Source organism: Spinacia oleracea, chromosome 3 (genome assembly GCF_020520425.1).
Source record: "Spinacia oleracea cultivar Varoflay chromosome 3, BTI_SOV_V1, whole genome shotgun sequence".
In the NCBI taxonomy this organism is placed as follows: domain Eukaryota; kingdom Viridiplantae; phylum Streptophyta; class Magnoliopsida; order Caryophyllales; family Amaranthaceae; genus Spinacia; species Spinacia oleracea.
In genome coordinates this window covers 2630985-2644952 of record NC_079489.1, presented here as the reverse complement: position 1 = coordinate 2644952, position 13968 = coordinate 2630985, and the positions used below count along the sequence as shown (strand labels likewise).

The 13968-nt window shown below is 34.6% G+C and overlaps 2 protein-coding genes and 5 non-coding genes across 7 annotated transcripts; 4 read left to right on the top strand and 3 right to left on the bottom strand.

Moving 5' to 3' along the window:
- The first annotated feature begins 56 nt into the window (after positions 1–56).
- On the top strand, positions 57–128 carry TRNAC-GCA (transfer RNA cysteine (anticodon GCA)). Its single transcript has one exon. It is a non-coding gene; the product is annotated as a tRNA-Cys (tRNA).
- Positions 129–583: 455 nt separating this feature from the next.
- On the bottom strand, positions 584–3535 carry LOC110784081 (uncharacterized). The gene is made up of 3 exons (XM_021988481.2): positions 3337–3535; positions 2247–2573; positions 584–1940 (listed from the first exon to the last, which is right to left on the bottom strand). Exons 1-3 carry the CDS (start codon positions 3410–3412, stop codon positions 931–933), a joined length of 1413 nt encoding a protein of 470 aa, XP_021844173.2. The 5' UTR covers positions 3413–3535; the 3' UTR covers positions 584–930.
- A 3199-nt stretch (positions 3536–6734) lies between these two features.
- LOC110784082 (zinc finger BED domain-containing protein RICESLEEPER 2) lies at positions 6735–12173 on the top strand. Its single transcript, XM_021988483.2, has 3 exons — positions 6735–6888; positions 9212–10811; positions 11862–12173. The coding sequence occupies exon 2, from the start codon at positions 9218–9220 to the stop codon at positions 10805–10807; it is 1590 nt and encodes a 529-aa protein (XP_021844175.1). The 5' UTR covers positions 6735–6888; positions 9212–9217; the 3' UTR covers positions 10808–10811; positions 11862–12173.
- On the bottom strand, positions 8080–8166 carry LOC130471222 (small nucleolar RNA snoR114). The gene has a single exon (XR_008931883.1). It is a non-coding gene; the product is annotated as a small nucleolar RNA snoR114 (small nucleolar RNA).
- TRNAG-GCC (transfer RNA glycine (anticodon GCC)) lies at positions 8167–8237 on the bottom strand. The gene has a single exon. It is a non-coding gene; the product is annotated as a tRNA-Gly (tRNA).
- A 773-nt stretch (positions 12174–12946) lies between the features above and the next one.
- Positions 12947–13017, top strand: TRNAG-GCC (transfer RNA glycine (anticodon GCC)). The gene has a single exon. It is a non-coding gene; the product is annotated as a tRNA-Gly (tRNA).
- LOC130471226 (small nucleolar RNA snoR114) lies at positions 13018–13105 on the top strand. The gene has a single exon (XR_008931887.1). It is a non-coding gene; the product is annotated as a small nucleolar RNA snoR114 (small nucleolar RNA).
- The last annotated feature ends 863 nt before the right edge of the window (positions 13106–13968 follow it).

Genomic DNA, 13968 nt, shown 5'->3' with positions numbered 1-13968 from the left:
AAAAGAAAACAAAAACAATATTTGATTATTTTAATGTTAGGTCATGTAACAGCGTTGGGTCCATAGCTCAGTGGTAGAGCATTTGACTGCAGATCAAGAGGTCACCGGTTCGAACCCGGTTGGGCCCTTCTAACAATACTTTTTTCACCATAAGTTCAAATTATAATCAACTTTATTGTAGTTTAAAAGGATGATACCCAAAATCATGGATTGAAACCCATTTACATCATTTTGTGGCTCTTTCTACAACAAACAAACAAATTGTACAACCTTGTCCATAGTCCACGAATTGGATATTGGAATATATGTCTCAAATTTTAAGGTTTTTGTCTAAGGTTTTATTTCATTGCAACAAGATTTTGGTATACATGTCGTGTCGCGTCTAACACAAATACACAATACCTCTTCTTTCTTCTAAGGAGTGTCTTAAACCATTTATATACGAAGTATTAGCTTATGAGTTACTTACTATATATTGCCCATTTATAATAGGTTTCGGGTTCGTGTCCCCCCTCCCTCCATTTATAATTTGTGTTACCCTTATGGCTCATTTGTACCGAAAAATCATGATTTATTCACCAAATTAATTTACCAAAGACTATGAATTCTTTATTTATCAATATTTTTTTTATCATACACATGAGTTACACACTTTTAATTGTAGAAGATGAGCTTTAATGAACTTTTTATGATACTATGCTACATAGGTTGTGTATGCAAGTTGATGGTAATAAGTTAATAACTTACCCATCAATTTACAACTGCAACGATTTATTTTTTGTGTATAGTATACTTAAGGTATCAAATTTTACCTAAAGTAAAACTCCCTAATTTCCTATTAAGTATGGTTTTTTCCGATCGATCCAATCTTCCATGTAAAACTATTTCCATGCACATCTGCACTTAAGGCTAGAAAATCGGATAAGATGTCTAGTAAGGAGACGGAGCTGGAGTGAAAACTGGGGCAACAATTGGAGTAACAATGTCCGACTCGTGAACATTGATAGGAGTTGGAGCGGAAGCCGGAGAATCAATTGGAGCGAAAGTTGGTGCATCAACTGGAGTAGAAACTGGAGCATAAGTTGGAGCTGAAATCGGAGCATCAACTTCCATCTCAAGAACATTGATAGGAGTTGGAGCGAAAACTGAAGCGAAAGTTGGAGCATCAATTGGAGCGGAAATCGGTGCATCAACTGGAGTGAAAGTCGGAGCATAAAGTGGAGCGAAAGTTGGTGCATCAACTAGAGCGAAAGCTGGTACATCAACTGGAGTAGAAACTGGAGCGTAAGTTGGAGCAGAAACTGGAGATTCAACTTCCAACTCATGAACATTGATAGGAGTTGGAGCAAAAACTGGAGCGAAAGCTGGAGCATCAATTGGAGCGAAAGTTGGTGCATCACCTTTAGTATAAGTTGGAGTAGAAACTGGAGCATCAACTTCCAATTCAAGAACATTAATAGGAGTTGGAGCTTCAACTGGAGCGAAAGTTGGAGCTTCAACTGGAGAAAAAGTTGGAGCATCAACTGGAGCGAAAGTTGGTGCATCAACTGGAGTATAAGTTGGAGTAGAAACTGGAGCATCAACTTCCAACTCAAGAACATTAATAGGAGATGGAGCGAAAACTGGAGCGGAAGTTGGAGAAGGAACTGGAGCAACCACTGGAGCAAAACCTGGAGCAAAAATTGGAATATCAACGTCAACCTCAAGAGCACTGATAGTTGGAGAGAAAACTGGAGCGGAAGCTGGAGCAGGAACTGGAGCGACAACTGGAGCAACAACGTCCAACTCAAGAGCATTCATAGGAGACCCAATTGGTGCGCCGAAGAAATTAGCGGCATGAATATCTAATCCCGGCCCTGGTGCAGCTATGCCCGAGCTCTTGATCTCAGACATCCCTCTCCTTGGGTTTTTTGTCTCGCATAGGTTAGGAAGAAATACACCTGCATCATTCATTACACATCTTTGTCAGTAAAACTGCATACTTTATCCGTTCCTTTTTAGTTAACACACTTTCCTTTTTGGAAAAAAAAATTGTACGTACGTAGTTGACACACTTCTTATTTTAGTAAGCTTTGTAACGTAAATTTCCCATTTCAATTCACCCTTACATGGTTAGTATGTTAACGGGTATGGATATTATTGTCTATTACCTTCCTTTTTCCTTTTTTTCTTAATATATGTGCCAAAATAAAGTGCATCGCCTGGAGAAGAACGAAGGAAGTATATAACAACAAATTATTGTATACCTTCACCAGCAGCAAGATTGAAGTAGAGATCGATAACATTAGGGCACATTTTGTAACATTCCGGGGAGCAAAGCTTTTGGGTAAAGCGAGACTCAAGAAGAGAGTCAGAAGAGATCCCTAGTGTATCGCGGTCTAGACCACAAGCTTCAATACAATGGTTAGTCTCAACCAAGTCCTTAAGCTTGTCGGCTTCGACGGCGGTGGTGGTGCACTTAAACGCCTCCATCCCATTCCTTCGCACATACTTCTCTAGCACGCAACGTTTTCCTATAGATGAAACCGCAAATGCGCATTCCTCCTTGTTAAGTTGCTCACATGTTATACCTCCTAATTAAACATATACACATATTATATAAACCAAATAAATTAGATGTTAATAACAATCGAGAAATTTTTTGAAACATATTTTGTATATGGTAAAGTACTCCCTTCGTTCTTTTTTAATTGTCGTTTTACCAATTGTATAGTAATTAGAAGGGATAAAAGCTACGGATCGAGTAGATGTTTTATTTGTTTTACAACTAACACCATTTATTAAGGACATAAGTCCTTGATCTATACATATTTCGTTTTAGTCCGTTTTGTAATATTATTTATATTGTGTTTGATATTATTTTTGGACATGAAATTTTATTGCCTTGCCTTCTTACCCTTAAAGGCTAAAGCATTTACAATTTTCACTCACTTTCTCCCTATTTTATTCATTTTTCTTTTCTTACAATGACGCACATTTTTACACAACTCTCTTACTTTATCCATATTTTATTATATTTATATTCACTCACATTTTTTACACTATTCCTTTTTTGTTTGAATATTTATGCAAATAGTAACTATGAAAATCATCTTTGAAATAATATTTCTTTTAAACTTCTCTTGGAAATACTCAAACTTTCTCATACTTCTAAGCATATTTTAATATTTCTCACTCCGCTATATAATGATGACTAACCTTTTAGTGTAATAACCGAAGTTATCAAGTTAAAAGTTGCATCGATAATCCAAAAACGTACAACAATAAAAAAGAACCGAAGAAGTTAGTTAAAACGACAATTAAAAAGAACAGAGGTAACATATGTTAATTAATTACCTAGGACACCTTGGATCAAAAGGGAGGAAAGAAGAGCAAGGGTTACAAGGGAAGTGATGTTAAAAAGAGAAGCCATTTGTTGTTGTTTGTTGTTATAGAAAAAGCAATAAAAATCAAAATATTGATTTAATTGTTATTGCTCTTCTATTAGCTTAATGTTGTTTCTTTGAAGAATGTTGTGGTTTTTAAATGATGTTTGGTATTACAAGTATTTATAGTTGGTTTCATGCAAATTGTGTGGTAAATGTGAAGGGAGTTATAATGGAAGATGCTTGATTACTTGGAAATTTTGGGTACTAAAACGGTGGGGCCCTTTAATGCTTCATTGAATTAGAGTGTGGACGACTAAGCTTAATTAGGAATATGTAATTAGGAAAATCTTCGTCAATGACTTCGCCACTATCATTGGTCGACAACTTTGATCATGTCACTTCAAGAGAAAATTAAAACTATATGAATATATCTTAGGAAAACTAGCCATGGACAAATCCGTAGTAGCATGTTACAAGTTTACAACTAGTCTCCTACTAGGCTGTTATTTAACTGTCAGACCATACTTCATACTTTGTATTGTTGTAAGTCTTTAATATATAAGTCTGCGTTCTATTCACCTGATTTTCACTTATTTTTCCTGAACTTATTTTATCTGAACTTAACTGAACTTATCTGAACTTATTACGGAGTAAAACTTATCAAAATTTATTTTAGTTATAAATTGTACTTGGTCAAACCTTATTTTAAGTGGAAATAAGGTGCACAGAACATGACCTAAGGCGGGTAAAAAATGGATAACATAATATGTGGTCTGATAGTTAAAGACGATTTTTCGCATTACTTGTACAATTTTAAACTAAGGAATGATAAATAAGCATTAATAGTACGGAATATATGAAAACACTCCAAATGAACTATACGTAGTATGATCAAATATAAACGCTCGATGAAACTTATCGATTTTCTTATTAATTTGTACTCCGTACTTAATAAAGCAACTCTTATGTAAGAGCGTATATATGTTTTGGAATTTGATTTTGGCACATGCACAATACTCGTGACATAATAGAAAAAATCGTGTTTTACTCATATAAGTTGTGCCAAAATCAATTCTCATATTTTCCTTAGCTATAAATCATAAATAACTTTGGTTATTAATTGTTTAGGTACTCTAACTAATTTTATTGTGCTTTTTCTTCCTACTTTTCCTAGTGTTTAAAGAGAATTTTCAATATTTGGTCAAGTGTAGCAAAACTATTGATTTGACTTCATCACCGTCGTTAACGGTAAGATTAAATGATTAAAAGTCCAACAAAATGAAATTATTTCATTAATTTGACAATTCCATGGAAAAAAAAAATGTAGCTAGACTAGTTGTTTGTTTTGTAATCCGTCCGTTGCTATTTTGTCCAAAAAGTTCGGGAGAAAAATGATGTCAAATCCCAAAGGTTAAATAACTACTCAAGAAGTTTAAACTTCATTTAAAGTTCCTTTTTTAAAAAAATAGGGTCAAAGTGAATTATGTGAATAGTGTAAAAAGTCAATAAACTGGGTAGAGTATTAAGGGACAGAGGGAGTACGTGAGTCTGTGGTTTTCGACAAACGTTATGTGGTTGTATGATTGTATTATGACCTATTAACGAAAAAGACGTACTCATAAATAAGGTTGTTAAAATCGGGATTCTACTTTGAATCGGAAAAGACTTTTAGAGTTGAACTGTAAATTCGAATCAAGAAATTGTAAGATTCTACGAGCAATCATAATCAATATTTTAATCTCAAATTTAAGTGAAAGTGCTTATATTATAGGTGAAAAACTTATTCAATACCCATGCGTGAGTATAGACTAGCAAACAATTGAATCAAATTTAACTCGCATTAAACAACAAAGGAAAATTCTCAAGTAGACACGTAAAATAACGAATAGTTGAACCACGAAGCTAGGTTATATTCCTAAGTGTAAATATAGACTAAGAAGCAATTGATGAAGGCTATATATTCACACATTGAATTATATATACATTAACAAACAATTGAACCGGCTAAACTTTAACTTACTTTACTTTGAACCACGAATGTTATATTCCTAAGCAACTATATATGTAAACTAAAGGGGTGTTCTGTCACCTAAAAAAAATATAAGTTTCAGGTTTAATAAGTTCAGATAAGTTCCAATAAGTTCAGGTCAAATAAGTTGAATAAAACGCACCCTAAGACATAACTAGCCGATATATTCGTGAATTATTCGCGGACAAATTCGGTCAAAATTTGGACAAAACTCGTTTGTTAAGTTAATAAAAAGCTTGAACAAAAGCTTTAAGCTAGTTGTTAAGTAAACGTGATAAGCTTGAACAACTCCTTCATACCTAACTCCTTAATATATGTTCGTGAACATCTCGTTAAAGTTTGTTTGTAAGGTTGTTCATAAGAGAAAACATATTAAAGCTTTTTATAAATATTTCATAACTTTTCTATATCTTTTAATTGGAATTAGTCACTTAGTAAAATTTTGCCATACTTTTTTGTTATAGAAAGATTGGAAAGACTTGAATTAAATTAAATGGATGTACTTGTATAAAATTTTGTTTCAGAGGTGATTCAGGGCACGTGTATTTTATCAAACTCGAGCTCAAACTCGAGATGCAAACGAGCATGTATGTTCATGAACATCGTTCGAACAAATCAAACTCTTAATTTAACGAGCCAAGCTCGAACAAGAATTTCAAGCTCGTTCAAACTCGAACACCAATAATCATTATCAAGCTTAGATCGAGCAGACCACAACTCGACTAGGCTCAACTTATTTGCAGCACTATAAGCAAATTGGTAAGTTGCTTTCATTTGCCATGTCAAATTTTCAAGCAACTATATTTTCATGTGTATTTTGCTCAAATGGTTAGCAAATTGCTTGAATTTTTTTTAAAATTTTAAATTATTTAATTCACATGTTTATCCAATAAACAAAAAACTTTCGTACTTTTTTCCAAGCTAATTTGCTTAACTTGGTTAATTGCTCATATGTTTCCAATGGTTGACTAGTAGCTAGAAATTTTATAAAAATTACAAGCTAGTCCCTACTTAAATATAATTTTTTTTGGTGCGAATGAGCCATAAGGGCGGGAATGAGAATCGATCCCAGGATCACCTGGAACCGGGATGAAAGCTCTAACCAACTAAGCTATCCATCACTCTCAAATATAATCATTGAAGATACTCTAAACAATTGAACTAAACTCTCAAATTATTTTGTCTAAAAAACTTATTTTAACCTTATTTTACCCAAAATAAATTAAAATAATTACAACATGACTATAGATATTCCAAAATGTGTCCGGACACGTGGTGATTGATAAACACATTAAATTGTTTCCCGCGGGAAATAGACGGTCAGGATTAAACTAGCTTCATCACGTCCCTTTGTCTTCCACTCTTCCTCTGCTACTTAAAACCGCTCAATTCTTTTTACACTCTAAACGAAAACCCTCCAAAGTTCAAACCCTAAAAACCCTAGTATTTGAATCGATCGAAGAAATTTTCTTTGCCCCTTTCAGAATTCAGGTCAGCTTCAATTCATACTTCTCATTCTAAATTATCTCGCATTTCGCAAATTCGTGCTATTACTAATCATGTTTGGAGAAATTAGAAACAATTTAAGTTCAATTTTGTAACATTTCCGTAATTTTTACTATAATTCTTCGTCATTTTTTGCGTTTTAGTCACGATTAAGTTTAAGTTCATACTTGGTTGCTTGTTTGTGTGCTTAATTTATATGAAATTGGAACTTTTTGTTTAAGCTCCAATTTTGTAACATTTCTGTAATTTTTACTACAGTTCTTCGTCATTTTGTAAGTTTAATCATGATTAAGTGTGAGTTCGTACTTGGTTGCTTGTTTGTGTGCTCAATTTCGATTAAATTCCAACTTTTTGATGGATTAATATTTTAATAGTTCATCGTTTTATGATTTGTAGTTACGACTTACGAGAAGTGTTAGAACCTAGATCGATTATACAATATTGCTCATTCTGCATAATTTAGTTGTTAAATTGAGTAGTACTCCGTATTATTCCATTAATTTAGTATAGAGAGCACTTAGGGTTTTTTGAAGGCTATTATAGGTTAGGTTGCACGGATACAAATACGAGAATACGGGGGAAACGAGAATCAAAGGTTGGTACCATAGGGCGATAAGCCCGGGAACAAGTTTTGGCGTGTTCAAGTATTGCGTGTCCAACATGTTTTGGAAACGATTAGAGTCATGTTTTGCCATGTCCGTGCATCATAGATTATAGGAACACCTAAAATGTGAAGGGTGGGGACTGGGGTTGTATGTTGGGCCCTTTGGAGCTATTGTCACTTACGTTTCATTTGTAATGATTTTTGTAAAATTTGGGACGTGTGAGAAAGAGACTTAGAGTGTGAAGCAAACTAAATTAGGACGAAGGGAGTACTAGGATTAATGTAATGGAAGACCCAACTTTTAGGGGGAAAGTATATTACATTTGGACCCCAAATTTTGAATTACCTAGTCCATTTTCTTGTCTCCATAGCCTTTTGTAAGAGAGAACCCATCCTTTTGCGGTTAAGGTTTTGATATTATTATTCTTGGGAGGCTTCTTAACAATTTACTTGTTCCTAAAAAGTCTCCCATCTTTATCATTCAATAGATAGTTTAGGCATTGATATTGAAGGATATAAAACTATCCCATAAAATCAAAAAACAATGAAAAAAAAGGCAGGGAAAAAAATGAATGCTCAGATGCGCTTTGTTTCGTCTGAAGATCAGACAGTAGTGGCGGACCCAACTGCCACAAGAAGCGCAGATATCATCATAGCTTTGCACCAGCCGGGAATCGAACCCGGGTCTGTACCGTGGCAGGGTACTATTCTACCACTAGACCACTGGTGCTTCTTGTGTTCTAGTTCCCTGACAAAAGTCTAGTACTAAATCTTTTTTAATGGTTTAAAACGTGGGCATAACCAGCCAACTCCAAACCCACAAGTAACATACATTACAAAGTATTTGTTAAATTATAAATTTATGCAAACAATTTTTACCATGAAACATATATGGGATAATGTAAATTAATGATTAAACTTAGCATCGTTGAGCACAAAAAGTCAAAACGTGACTCTAAATTGATATTTATGTCATTATGTGTCATGGATTGAGTCTTAATTAATAGAAGAATTGTTCATTTCATTTGTAACTAATATACTTAGTAGAATTTTCTATTGTTCATTTCATACATTAGTATTGCAGTTCATTAGTTTCCCATCAAACAATGTAATCATCTTTGTCATAGTTATGCTCAACGCCGCATGATTTCTTCGTTCTCATGGGTCTTGTTCACAGGTTTCTAGCATGTTTTGGATTTTTTTGTTCGAGTTAAGTTGTCCAAGTCTAACCTCTACAACCCTGTTCATTACAAGGGTGGTTACATTTGCAAAAACATGTCTTTAGACAACTGAACACATTATGTGAAAATGTGAGCAATTCGAGCTAGTTGTCCAAGTCTAACCTTTACAATCCTGTTCATTACAAGGGTTTTTACTTTAGCAAAAACATGTCTTTAGTCAACTGAACACATAACATGAATATGTGATCAGTTCAAGCTATAGTTCAAGTGTAACCTCTACAATCTTGTTCATTACAAGGGTGGTTACTTTCGCAAAAACTTCTTTTCAGTCAACTGAACACATAGTGTGAATATGTGATCAATGCTAAGTTTTTCTTTTTACAAGTATTAACATCTGTTTTTATTTACAAAGTACATGAAATGATGAAAATGTAGAGACTAGTCAGATTATTCCTTCTGTTGTGTGTCAAAGCATTGTGAGTTCTAACTGATGGTTAACTTTTTTTGTCCCCCTTTTCCTTAGAACAACATGAAAAGCCGAAAGGTTGACAAATCTGAGGAAGAGCAACGAGCAGAAGCTTCTCAACTAGCCCTTGCACAGTGGGTTTGCTATAGTAAACTGGCACCTCAGGCAGTTATTAGTGACTCTTTCAAACGACTCATGCGTTCACTGAATCCAAACATATCCTTCAAGTTCGAGACCCTTGAGAGCAACTGCCTGAAGTTGTTCGAGGAAGAGCAACTTAAGGTGAAGGATGCTTTCTCAAAACATGGTGGACAGATCAGCCTCTCTGTGGATGTGCTTTATGATCAGACACAATATCAGGAATATCTGTGCTTAAGTGCTCAGTTCATTGATGATGATTGGAAACTGCGAAATTGGGTGATTAGTTATTGTTGTGATAACGGTGAGGATATGTTCCTAATAACTGAAGCTATTCTGAAGTCTCTGAAAGAGTACAATATTGAGAGCAAAGTACTTACTTTGACTGTTGGTGGTGATACTGACTTGGCTGATGTTGTGAAGGAGGGTATTCATAAGGAGAAACTCCCCATGAATAGCCAACTGTTTCATGTGCAGTGTGGGTGTGATATTATAAGTCGAATGGTTCAGATAGGATTGGAGGAGATTGATAAAATCATTGACAAAGTTAAATTGTTAAGTTGGTCCAAATCATTGCCCTTATGGTACCTCACAACTTTTAAGCTTTCAGAGGCCTTGCAATTGCAGGAAATGGGGGAGTTTTCTTCAGTTAAAGATGATGGTTTTTATGAATTACCATCAAAGGAAGAATGGGAGAAAGTCAGGAACATGTGCAAAATTTCTGATAGAATTTATGAGATTGTTGAAAGGTTATTTGAACAAAAGAGGCCTACACCTAATCTCTTTCTACCACACTTTCAGGAGATTCGAGCTTACCTTAACAAAGAATCAAGCAGTTCAGATGAATTTGTGAGCTTTGTGGCAAAGAAAATGCTTGATTTCTTCAACAAGTACTGGGATGATACGTGTTTAGTGCTTTCAAGTACTGCATTTCTTGATCCTCGTTACAAGATGAAGTTCATAGAATTCTGTCCGTCTGACTCAAGGGGAACTACTTATTTGGACAACATTCGCAAGGTATATGATAGCTATGTGATGCAATGTGATCAAAAGGAGTATGTATTGAGCGATTCGAGTTCTGATTCTGAAGATGATGAAGAGGAAATTGAGGAAGAGGAAACTGAAGAAGGGTCTGAAACACATGCCAAGAAAAAACCCCGTGACATTCTTGAAAACCTGAGTTTACTAAAAGAGTATTGTCAGGCAATGGAATCATCTGAGAATGATAAGGCTCAAAAGACTGAATTTGATATGTACTTAGAGGAGCCTATTGTGCCATGGAAGGGGAATTTCAGTGTGCTTCACTGGTGGAAAGATAACTGCACTAAGTATCCTCAGCTTTCAAGGATGGCTCGGGATTTTCTAGCTATTCCTATGTCTGTTGCTACTTCTTATGATGCGTACTACACTGAGCAAAGGGAACCTGATTCGACATTGTTGTCTCTGAAACCTGGACTGATGAATGCGTTGAAGTGCACCAGGAGCTGGAAACTTGGTGCTATAAAACATAAATGAGAAGGTACTTACAGAATATAAACTTCTTGTACTGTTTCTGTTTTTGCGGACTGAACTGATAACAAAAATTCATCTTGAATTTACTTTCATTTCTGTTTTAACTGAACAATTGAACATCCCCTAAATCTGTCACACAAATAAGAAGGTACTGATGCAGAATGAATTTCTTATACTGTTTCCGTTTCCGCAGACTAACTGATAATAATTTGTTCTATTGAATTTACTTTCTTTTCTGTTTTAACTGAACAATCGAACATCCTCAAAATTTGTTTTGCTGTTTGCACAAATAAAGAAGGTACTTATGCGTAATGAAATTCTTGTACTGTTTCTGTTTTCTCAGACTGAATTGATAAAATTTTGTTATCTTTAATTACTTTCTTTTCAGCCTTAACTGAACAATTGAACACCCACTTAAATCTATTTTGCTGCTTGCACAACATTAAGAATGTACTTATGCAGAATATAAATTTCGGAACTGTTTCTGTTTTCGCGGCCTGAGCTGATAATGTTTTGGTATCCTAAATTTACTTTCATTTCTGTCTTAACTGAACAATTGAACATCCTGTTAAATCTGTTTTGCTATTTGCACAAAAATAAGAAGGTACTTATGCAGAATGAACTTCTTGTACTGTTTCTGTTTTCGTGTAGTGAACTGATAATGTTTTGTTATCCTAAATTTACTTTCTTTTCTGTCTTAACTGAACAAATGAACATCCTCTTAAATCCGTGTTGCTGTTTGCACAAATAAAGAAGGTACTTACACAGAATATAAACTTCTTGTACTGTTTCTGTATTCGCGAACTGAACTGAATATTTTGTATCTTAAATTTACTTTCATTTCTGTTTTAACCGAACAATTGAACATCCTCTGAAATCTGTTTTGCTATATGCACAAAATTAAGAAGGTACTTATACAGACTGAACTTCTTGTACTGTTTCTGTTTCCGCAGACTATACTGACAATAATTTGTTATCTTAAATTTAATTTCATTTCTGTTTTAACTGAACAATTGATCATCCTCTTAAATCTGTTTTTTCTGTTTGCTTGTTTCAGACTTGCTGCTGCTGCTAGTAGGGGCTAGTACCACCGCGAAAGAGTTCATTTTGGGACCGTCACTGGAGGAACATGATTTTGGAAGTATAGTACAGCCTTCTGCTTATTAAGATCCTTTTTGGTAGACAATTATTAATATTAAACTTCATTAGCTAATATTTTCTGGATTAGTGGTTTTCCATGACTAGTTTCGATCAAAATTTTCATGACGAATACTGTTGGGAGTTTATTCTAGTTCGTTTACAGCTTGATTTGAATGTCACAGTTTTAATCACTCCATAGTTTATGGTAATGTTCGGCTTGTTTGTGTTACAGTTTACTATGGTTGGAAATTTGCTTAAACTGCTGAGAGTTTATGAAATCATATTACTCTCGTACTCCTAGCTCGCGATGTTAACTTTTTGTTGTCAACGATGTTAACCGATCAAAATAGGGTTACATTTTTACTTTTTGTGAACAACTGTCAACCATGTGAATTAACCGTTCAAAATAGTCACATTTTACTTTTTGTGATCAACGTGTTAACCGTTCAAAATAGGGTCACATTTTACTTTTACACATCAACGATGCTCACTTTGATTACTAACTTACTTTATCGTATGTTTGTATGGTGAAAGTTATTTGCATGAATTTATACGAAAGTAATTTAACAAATACTCCCGGAATACTTGAAACCGTTTGACCGGCACAGAGTTTAATTCATTACTCCGTATAATTGACTTCTTATTTAATTGAAAGGTAGTTAGTAGTGGGGTATTTTTTTAATATAGACAGTGGAATATGGTGGGGGTCATGAATTTTTTAATGTTTATTTGGGGTAGTAGGGTTGTTGGTGGGCCTTTAGGTAAGGTGAGAAAACAATAAAATATTATGTAAAATTTCCATTTTTAGAAGCGTTTCAAGTAATCAGGGACGACCCGATAAGGAAAGCGTTTCAAGTATTCCGGGACGGAGGGAGTACTTCGCAGTACTTTGGACTATATACTTGTGGGTTTGAACTTTGAAGTGGGCTGGTTAAGTCCGTATTTAAGCCATTACAAAAGATTTAATACTAGGCAGTTTGTCAAAAAACTAGAGAATAAGCAGCACCAGTGGTCTAGTGGTAGAATAGTACCCTGCCACGGTACAGACCCGGGTTCGATTCCCGGCTGGTGCAAAGCAATGATGATATTTGCGCTTCTTATGGCAGTTGGGTCCGCCATTTCTGTCTGATCCTTCGGACGAAGCAAAGCGCATATGAGCTTTAATTTTTTTTTATAATCAAGAGTCTATAGTCACTATAATATACTTATATTATCTCAAATTTCCTTAATTATATTCATTCTTTAAATTTAAATAACTTTTTTCTAATCAAATCATATAGTGACTATAATATATTGTCTCAAATTTTCTTAACTTTATAATGAGACATGTGTCATCACTTCATCAGTTTCTTTATTTTTTGTTAATTAAAATAGAGAAAACTCAAAAGACATCAATATTAATGTGTACTTGTATTAAAAGAGGGAAAACCCAAAAGACTTTCCATCAAAAGAAAAAAAAAAACTTAATGGAGCTAACTTAAATAGTTGTTAGTACCATCACCATAACAATAAACACTTGTTTCTGACCATGCTGCCATTATATTACAAACTGAGGAACCTACTTTTACAAGGAATCGCCCTTATCAGGTAGAAAATTGGTGTCTTTCTTTTCCGGACGTCAAAAACTCAATTCAGGATGTCTGGAATCTTCAAATTTGGGGTTCTCCAATGTACTCCTTATCCCGTAGGATGGATACTATTCGTAAAGTTTTGCGCACTTGGTGTTTGCAAAATAAAAAATTATGGGGTATCAATTGGCATCAATTTTCGAACAAGTTGGCTTTGAAGGGGCTTCAGGTTGATACTATTCAGCATGGTAACCAGTATAGCTCTCTTATGCAACAGTTAGAAGAACAAGCAAAGTTAAGCCATCAATATTGGTCTCAAAGAATGAAGGAAAACTGGGTAAGAACTGGTGATTGTCCGTCAAAGTTGCTTTTTTCAAAGGTTAAGAAGAGACAAAAACGAAATGAAGTTTCGCGTTTGAAAGACGTCCAGGGAAATTTTAAGGAAGGTCAGGAAAA